The 9785-nt window shown below is 35.8% G+C and overlaps 2 protein-coding genes across 3 annotated transcripts; one reads left to right on the top strand and one right to left on the bottom strand.

The window, feature by feature from the left end:
- Positions 1–965: 965 nt before the first annotated feature.
- LOC110616949 (protein transport protein SEC13 homolog B) lies at positions 966–2740 on the top strand. Of its 2 annotated transcripts, XM_043957398.1 has the most exons (3): positions 966–1192; positions 1393–1431; positions 1522–2740. In XM_043957398.1, exon 3 carries the CDS (start codon positions 1530–1532, stop codon positions 2424–2426), a length of 897 nt encoding a protein of 298 aa, XP_043813333.1. In that variant the 5' UTR covers positions 966–1192; positions 1393–1431; positions 1522–1529; the 3' UTR covers positions 2427–2740. The 2 variants fall into 2 exon arrangements, with proteins under 2 accessions (XP_043813333.1, XP_021615179.1); XM_021759487.2 differs by lacking the exon at positions 1393–1431 and having other exon boundaries at positions 970–1192.
- A 1186-nt stretch (positions 2741–3926) lies between these two features.
- On the bottom strand, positions 3927–9785 carry LOC110616951 (eukaryotic translation initiation factor 3 subunit J). Its single transcript, XM_021759488.2, has 7 exons — positions 9624–9785; positions 9476–9539; positions 8498–8616; positions 6921–7063; positions 4765–4912; positions 4508–4664; positions 3927–4242 (listed from the first exon to the last, which is right to left on the bottom strand). Exons 2-7 carry the CDS (start codon positions 9486–9488, stop codon positions 4151–4153), a joined length of 672 nt encoding a protein of 223 aa, XP_021615180.1. The 5' UTR covers positions 9489–9539; positions 9624–9785; the 3' UTR covers positions 3927–4150.

Raw genomic sequence — 9785 nt, 5'->3', positions numbered from 1 at the left:
TTTGAGATTCGGGCAGTTGTATTAGAAGTCTTGGGTGGTCATGTCGTGGCCCCTCATCAACCTCACATCAATATTACTGTTAAACTAATAGATTAAGAAATATTTATGTTATAGGAGAAATATAGAATACATGGATTATGAGAGAAACAGAGAAAGAAATAGGAAGAGGTAGATGGGAGGAATAAGGGGCAGGAAAGTTAAAATGAGAGAGGCAGAATTTCTTCTTTGGTAGACAAGTGTTCTAAGGCTAATTTTATAATTTTTTAATACACTCTCTCTTTCAATTAATTGACTACTAAAATTCTTATCAAAAGGATGAGATGGTTCTATTTTAAAAATATAAAAAATTAATATTTCATTAGATGAACATTGGGCCTAATTTTAGATTGAACATAAAATTAGAGATAACTAATCCATTATTTTTGGAAGATAGTGTATTATCTCTACACCTTTGAGAAAGCTAGGCTTAGTCTAATTTGGAATATGGGCATGGACTAAAGGGATATTTGGTTTTTGGGTTTAGACTTGGACTTGGAAGAAGATCTAATGGGCTTGGTGGGTTTGACTCATCTCCATGGACTCATGAACCATGGGCATATCCTATGTCTATGGGCTTAGAAGAAAAGGAAGACAACCTTTTCATATACTCATGGCATAAGGGCTATGTGGCTTTAGAAGGCATGTGGCTAGCTGACTGTGAAGCCAACATGACTCATGCAGTTTGAGAATAGCTTAGTGGAAGAGCGCTATTCTTTTTTTTAAACTGAAAATTAAAAATTGAAATAGTAGAAAAGGAGAGTTTTTAAATTTATTTGAATATATTTATTAACAGATTAAATAAGTGAATAAGATGGTTTTTTAAAAGTGAAATTATTTTACTCTAATAACGTATTTAAATTAAATAAAAATAAATATTTATTCTCTTCTTTTCTTTTCATTTCATTTCATTTCTTTCCTTCAATTTCTCATAATTAATGAGCATCCAAACAGAGTACATGAAAGTTGGGATTAATGATAGGAAGCGTACTTCTAAGCATACTATATTAATTCCAATATCACTGCCTTATTCTTCTCTTCTTCCTTTGCCATTTTTCCATTGGATATATACCTCCTCGCCGAGTCTTCGATCTCCAAGGATCACCAATTATCCAGCGATCAAATCGCTGTAACCCTAGTTTATCAGCATAACTCTGTAAGTACATAAGCAAAAGTTTATCTTGCTTGTTTAATTTGCCTGTTTTTTTTCCTCTACAATCAATTTACTGGCCGGGAAACTTTGATTGTTGGCGCTTACAATCCGCGATCTAGGTCTTCTAATGCCCTTTTCTTTTTTCTTTTTTAATTTCAAGAAAATAATTAATAGTTTTGCTTTAAGTTTTCTCTCTGTTGAAGGGTTATACTGGAACTACCCGTTTCAGAAATTAATTACTGGTGTTTTTCAAAATTGTTGTAAGATATGATTTTTTGTAAATAAATAAATTCTTGGTTTTTGATGTTTGTGCTTATTCAATTTAAAAATAGGAGAGAAAATGTCTCCCCAGAAGATTGAGACTGGTCATCAAGACACAGTCCATGATGTGGCTATGGATTATTATGGCAAGCGCATTGCAACTGCCTCAGCTGACCACTCAATCAAGATAATTGGAATTAGTAATAATACTTCCCAGCAGCTCACTGCCCATCAAGGACCTGTTTGGCAAGTATCCTGGGCTCACCCAAAGTTTGGATCTTTGCTTGCTTCATGCTCATATGATGGGCGTGTCATAATATGGAAGGAAGGCAATCAGAATGAGTGGACTCAAGCTCATGTTTTTGATGACCACAAATCATCAGTTAACTCTATAGCTTGGGCACCTCATGAGGTTGGTCTTTGTTTGGCGTGTGGCTCATCTGATGGAAATATATCAGTTTTCACTGTACGATCTGATGGTGGATGGGACACTTCACGAATTGATCAAGCTCACCCAGTTGGTGTAACTTCTGTTTCTTGGGCACCATCAACAGCACCTGGTGCTTTTATTGGTTCTAGTTTGCTTGACCCTGTTCAGAAACTTTGTTCTGGTGGTTTGGACAATACTGTCAAAGTGTGGAAGCTCGACAATGGAATTTGGAAGATGGATTGCTTTCCATCTCTTCAAATGCACACTGATTGGGTAAGAGATGTGGCATGGGCACCTAACTTGGGCCTTCCAAAGTCCACCATTGCAAGTGCTTCTCAAGATGGGAAGGTGATTACATGGACTGTGGGAAAGGAAGGGGATCAATGGGAGGGTAAGATCTTGCATGATTTTAAGACTCCTGTTTGGAGAGTCTCATGGTCGCTCACTGGAAACGTATTAGCTGTTGCTGATGGGAATAACAATGTCACTCTATGGAAGGAAGCTGTGGATGGGGAGTGGCAACAGGTGACTACAATTGCTTCCTAGACCTTCAATTCTTTCTCATATGTTGAGAAATTGTATTTTTCTCTTTGTTCTTCCATTGGTGGAGCATTCTGAACATATGGGATATATGAGTCTTCATTTTGTTTTTTTTTTTTTTTTTTTGGAAATTATGCTTCTCCCATATAAAGTTAGTCTGCCTGATAGGATGGTTCATGTAGTTTGCAACTTTAGCCTAGATTTTTCTTTTAATGCATAGATCATCTCTATCACTATTTATCATTTTCTCTAGGGAGATCTTTCTTGTCAGGAATTTGTTTCTTTTATAACTGTATATTGCTGGATTTTTGTTTCTTGTATCCTCACCACCCCAGAAACCACCAAACAAGATAACCTTATTAAGAGTAAGGTTTTACATTTGTTTTTAGCTGTATGAGTGATTAATGGAGAAGTAATATACAGTAAAATGGTTATGGTTACTAATTGATGGAGTTTAACTAAATCTATTATAGGGACGAGCAATATTAGGTTGGTTTAAACCCACCAAATCGAATTAATCTAATAATTCAGTTTAGTTTTTATAAACATTCAGTTCGGCTAAATTTTGATTTTTATATTTTTCGGTTCACTCAATTTGGTTCAACTTTACAGAGAAAAAAAATTCAGTTAAATTGAACGAGGCTAAAATCTACCAAAAACAGTCATTTGTTGTAGGTGTGTAAACTAATATTCTATTCTGAGTTTCATTTTCTGCTGCCTGCCATATCCCTTCCCTTTCTTCTCGCTTCTGCTACTCTGAAGCTCCCCGCTGCCCATTATAAAATCTGATGAAGAGTATGATAATCTAGCAATGGAGGATGTGCTAGAGAATCGGTATTGGTCTGCCATAGGAAAACATGGGTTCGTGCTTAATGGCCCAGTTATCTCAGGAAATCCATTAATGTAGCAGATGAATTTTTGTGCCCACTTCCAGTTTTTTCTCCCTTACAAATTGTTGCGGTTGTTTGATGGGTTGCAATTGAAAACGGAGATGGAGAAGCAATCTGAAAGTAGAGATTTGAGAAATTTTGGGAAAACTTGAATCATCTCAGTAAAACCGAACCATATGATTAAACTGAATCAATTTGATTTAGTTTAATTTCAGTTCTGTATTTCCATAAATTCGGTTAATTCAATTTGAATTTTAACCAAACTAACCAATTACATCCTCTTACCCCAACTGGAATGGCAAACAAGGATTTAATTTTTTGTTTTTCCTTCTTCCTTATCAATCCTGTCCAACCATCTCGATCGAAAGTGGAGGTCCGCCCAACTCCAAAACAAAACAGCTTATTTCAGTTAACAGTAGGTCGAAGCATACACTAGCCGAAAGAAAAACCAAACCGCTTCAACTCCAAAAGGAAACTGGGTAATAATTCTAAAAGCTGCAACATACGAGCACCAACAGTCAACTCACCAACAATCAATCAAATATGGCTATTTCGTTTACAGTAGGGAAATGACCCCCTTTAGCCATAAGCAAGAAAAAAGGGGGCAAGATACAAATGCCATTGAATGAGATGATATTTTTTTCTGCCAACCATTTTTTATTTCAATTTTTAATACCGTCAAATGAATATAAAATCACTCACTTTCTAGTTTTTCAAGGTTTAACCAAACGGCTCAAAACAAAAGTGAAAATTCATGCTATCCTCTCAGTTTACAACATAAATCCAATTATGGTGTAACGAGCATATGAAACGAACAGCAAAAATTATCTCCAATATAGATCACATAAAGTCATAGTCATCAAGAGCATCATAGGTATCAACCACCAAATCATCATCTGGCTTATCAACATGGAGCTGTTTCTTCTTCCCACCTGCAAAGAGCAATCCAATACCACCAAAGCTTCAATGTTAATTTGACATTTAGTGTACTCGAACTAAAAACAGAGAGAATAACACGCATCTACTTAAGAAACAAGTAGGTAACATAATGAACCAAGTCGATTTCCAGCATGTTAAGGCTATGCACCAGCTCATTTCAACCTCAAAGATTGAAGCTCAAGCTCAACTTGGAGAAAAACTAGCCAGCTAGAGCTCAGCTCAGCTCAGAAAGAAAAAAGCACAGGTGGAGATCTCTACCTGTCTTCTTTCTAGAATTGGCTTCTTTTTCTGCCTTCAGCTTTTCATTTGCAATTGCAGTCACAGAAGATGCAACATCTTTTGCATCAGCTGCTTTCAATGAATTCATTGATAATCTCACTACTGCCTTGAGTAAGCCAATATAATGGAAACTTTTCTGTATTTATTTATAATAAAAAAAAGGGTTACCAAGTTAGAGACAATACCGGCACTCAGTCCTTCAGTAAATACAAACAAATAAGAGCTAATTCACACACCTCATATGGACGAAGCTTATGCGAAATAAGTTCTGCATATTCCAAGAAGTCACTCTCAGATTTGGGAATGAAGTTATCAAGTGTCTTCTCATCACTCCTCTTAGCAAACAATTCTGTAGTAGATTTGTAATCAGCTTCTTCTACTAACCTGCATTAGCGTCAAAACTTTCATAGCAGCCTTTTGCTTTACCAGATACCAGTGAAAGATGAAAAAAATAATAACATCAACAATTATTTGAGCCCCCATATACAAATGTTGATAATTCTGGCAGGATTTATTCCTGATCAGGAGAAAAGAACTTGCTGTCAGAAAATTATCCTTACTTACATATCATTTGAGCTAACTCAAGTGCACCCTTCTTTATGATGCACTTGATAGCAGAAAATATAATATAATCAAAGAAACTACCCAAAGAAAACATAGTAGGGAATAGAAACTTTTATTAACTTTGCAGCTTCAAAAACGAAGCAGTGGACACATTCAACGTTCAAATCCAGAAAATAGAACATAAAAGAAACTTTAGAATGAAATGCAAAAAAATAAAAATACGAGAACACCAATGCTTGATCTCATCAGTAATACCAAAACTCAAGCAAACAAAATCTGATATGCTGAAAAACCAAAATGAGAATCCAAAGAGTCATCCTCCGGCACTGCACTAGCCAAATCTACAACTTTCAAGTCTTTAAACAACAACGACGACGAAGCCCTAATCCCAAAACAAGTTGGACTCTGCTCCATAAATCCTTTATCACCATTTAATGCTATTAGATACCAAGTCCACATTAAAATTCAAGACTTGAATACTACTTCCTTTGAACCATCTCCCCTTCAATTCTTCCCTCACTAATCTCACTTCCGAAATGGGGCATTTGGCACTTTATGTTGAACAATACCATTCATATTAAATAAAGATCCTTCATTTTATCTCTAATATGTGCTATCAAGACCATTCATATTAAATAACGATCCTTCATTTTATCTCTAATATGTGCTATATTCGTTCTTTGACAGATGTGGTAATCTTCCTTTTTCCCCCCTGCTTTTGATAAGCACAGAGGCAGTAATCTTAACATCTGCATTTTGCCACACTCATATCATATATATACCTTAAAATGCTGTAAAAATAAAGGAGAGGTTCCAAACATTTGTCTAAGAGAATGCAAACAGCAGACCATGTGGATATAATCATCCATGGAATGCCAATACTGATTGTAATTGTATAGCACTAATAAGTACGCTCAACAGAATCATTTTGCTCTCTTGGTAGACCAGAATTAATGATTTCAAACACAAATAAAGTCATAAAACATAGTCACAACCCCTTCTACCACGGACAACATGCCACTTTCATTTCCTTATGGGAGTCAGATGTTTCAAGTTAGAATCCAGTTTCATAGGCTATCAAAGATTTCTCCTAGTTGCTATTTGAGACTTATATTTATGCCTGTTATTTAACATGCTAAGTCGGACATTGTATCAATAAATGCTTGAATATGGTGTAGTAGCAACCCACATCTTGTTATTTAATAATTGTTTCATAAGTAGACCATGTCAAGACAATATTTCCCCAACACCCATCTAGATGTTTTATTCCAAATCAGAATTAGGAGCAATATAGAGATACCACCAATCTTTCAGCAACAGCAACTATTAAGCACTTTTTAGATTATGAGATAGCATTCTTCACTAGGCCTGACTATTCAAGAGAAGCTAGGCTAGATACAACTAGGCCCGATTCTCTATTGCAATTTTTCCAAATTTCAGTACAATCAAAAGTCAAAACATTGCTTCCAACCACAATAGAACCCCTAAACCTATTGACTACCATTCAGCAAAATGCTCCATATTTCAAGTCTGCCAATCATAACTGAGGATAAAAGTGCTACATTTTTCTGTTCATTACTGTAGTCCTGGAGAAGGAAGCCACCAAAACATCACATCCAATCACAATTGAAAACCTAGACTTATTCCCTCCCTTTCACCAAAACATTTCTAAATTTCAAATCTAACGTTATGGCAGTCATAATAATGCTAACTCTGCAGGCCATTGCTGCTTTTATAATTCCATAACAGAACTGTCCCCTACATTAAAATTAAAACTGATATAAAAGAGCAGCAAAGATAATCAGAAAGGAACATACTGATTTTGTACCTTTGTTGGCGAAGTTTCTCAGCAACAGGATCTAGAGGCTGAGGCTCTTCTTTTTCTACTTCAACAGTTTTTCCTTTCTTTTCTATAGATTTTGCAGCAGGTTTCTTAGATGGTTTTTCAGGAGGAGGTTTCGCGGCAGGTGCCTGAACTCATTACCCATAGATAAGTACAAATAAAACCAACATAATAAGATCATATGTCCATAATGCAGAATAATTAACCCAAGCATAAAAAATCATTCAATTTAGAAGTTATCTATGTATTCCATTGCCCATTAAGAACTTCGCAGTAAACATAAACATGCACAATTCTTTTATAGGAGAGCAGAATTTATTGATTGTTATATTCATTTCTTTGTGATTTTTTTTTTGGTGAACATAAACAAGCATTACCATATAGAGACTTCTCCATATGTTCCATGCATAGGCATTGATGTTTTGTGATCTAAAAAATGAATCTGGGATTATGTGTGTATTGATAAGCTTAGTCTTCGTTTTCCCCTTTTGCCCCTTTTATTTCCATCCCCTTTTGTCTTTTCGGGCGTGCTTCCACCGTCCTACACCCTTACCCGTCTACCACCTTCACGCAAGTAGCCTGTTCATGAGTACTATGTCCTCATTCTCATTAGGCGGCTATTTAATTTCTTTTGGCACCCTTTGAACATGAACCCTATTATTGCAGGCTTTGTTTTTATATGAAGGTTGATAATTAGTCGATCCTAATTGCCCCGAGCTCATTCAAATTTTATCCGACCCATGAAATTGGACCTGAATTGGTCTGAGCTTTGGCCTATTCAATGCGCTATGGGCCCATATTGGATTGGCCCAGACCTCTTTGATTTGGGCTGCTCTAGGCAGTATGATGAAACAGACGGCACAAAGGAAATAGAAAAGAAATGAAAAGTGTGAAAGGGAGAGGAGAGAAATGCAAGATTTTCTGCTGGCTGACTTGAAAGTTGAAGTCGCAAATGGAAAATGTAGAAAACACTATTTTCCCATATCTAAAAGTAGATTGCATTTATTCCCCTAAAAAAAGTAGCTTGCATTTTCTAGGCATCTAGAAAAACATTATGAAAAACTGGCAACTCTATATATGACATCATTATGCAGCTGTTTCCTAGCAAAACACACAAAACAGCAATAGTAGAGGCTTAAGTGGGGACCAAATAATGGGGAAGGATGAGGAGGCAAGGAGTTAATCATCCTAGCCCTCCCCATTTTTTCTCAACCAATAATGAAAAAAAGTACATTCTTCCTGCAGCATGTCTATAGAGGAGCCACCTTATGTAAGCTAGATGTAGAGAAACTAGAAAGGTATGTTTTTGTGCATGAAGACATCAAACAATAAGCAATATATTTTTGCTGATTAAGTAATCAAAAGAAGCAATCACATAGATGAATTCAGATTATACGCTCCCACCATTTGTTAGCAAATATATTTAGCAACCAACATGATATCATGTCCTCTCTCTATTGGATTAATGTGCATGTCGATGTTGTGGGTAGAAGATCTACCGCTAAGGAAACCATCTAGTAAAGATTAAATAATGCAAATCACTATTACTTTATCAATCATACCGGAGCTGGTTCATCTTCATCCTCCCATGATTCCTTCACATCATCTTCGTCTGCGTCTTCATCATCCCATTTACTTTTAGGTTGCTCCTTTGCAAGGAGTGGTGGAATTTGCTCATCCTCTGAAAGAAAAGAATATATATTGGCCAAATTAACTTGAAAAAATGAAGGTTCAAGATAAAAATCAAGAAAAAATGGATGCACAGTGCAACATTGTAAAAATGTAATGGTGGGAAAAAAATCATTTCCTATCCATAAGCTTTCAGGATATTAGCATCAAATACTTGAATTTCCTTTCTCTTGCTTTTCTTATTTTTCAAGATAAATGCAAAATGTTAAATCATCAAAAAGAAAAATCCATAATCTATTTTCAGAAAAATGCAAAAGGTTAAACCATCAAAAACAAATACATGGTTACAGTAATTTCTTTTAATTTTGTCAAATTTGGGTACGCATTGGATTCACCCAGCAAAGAATTATGATAAAAAAATGTTCAGCAGATAGCAAAAATCTCATTTCCTCTAAACATCAAAGCCATATGGAAGAATAAAACTATGTCTTTCATGCATTCTCTTGCTAAACACCTAAAACCCAAAGATCAGCAATCTTCCAAAGCATAAAAAGAGGACAGAACCAGGTAGCAGAAATATGGGGCATGTCACCAGTTATAAGATTCGCAGGATAATCATTTGAATCTAGTAACTAAGGCAGTAGACCGTAAAGCCCAAGAGTGAAACAAGTAAGCTTTACCCTCACAAAGTGCCTCTGCTTAACAACTTATCTGAATCACTAAAATGGCATTAACAACCAAAAATCAATCATTGAAAACTTTATCTTTAATACCCAGGAAGTAAATTTCAAGAAACAAGCCTAACACGTAAATCCTTTCCAAGAAAGAAATGGGTCAAACAAAACCCTAATTACGCCACATTTACATCTGAATCCAAAAGGTTTTTCAAAATTTTAAAATAAATAAATTACCCCAGTCGTCCATCTATGAACTTCTCCGTTGCAGGATCAAAATTTGAAATCAGAAGTGATTGTTCTGCGATATGTATGGATATGAGTACAAAGAAAAGGGTAGAAATTGAGAAACTTTAAGAAAAAGAAGATTAAGTGAGAGAGTTACCACGGAGAAGAAGAAGAGGAAGAAGGAGAAGAGAATCAAGAAGCAGTAGTGGTACAGGCTTGATCGATGGTCGAGCAGTAACAGTCCGCTAGGGTTTGATGGGCAGAAGAAGGATTCTGCATGCTCGAGCGACAATATAAGAAATACGGATAGAAATGTCTA

This window comes from Manihot esculenta, chromosome 6, assembly GCF_001659605.2.
Source record: "Manihot esculenta cultivar AM560-2 chromosome 6, M.esculenta_v8, whole genome shotgun sequence".
In the NCBI taxonomy this organism is placed as follows: Eukaryota; Viridiplantae; Streptophyta; class Magnoliopsida; order Malpighiales; family Euphorbiaceae; genus Manihot; species Manihot esculenta.
This window is presented reverse-complemented; position numbering and strand designations above follow the sequence as displayed.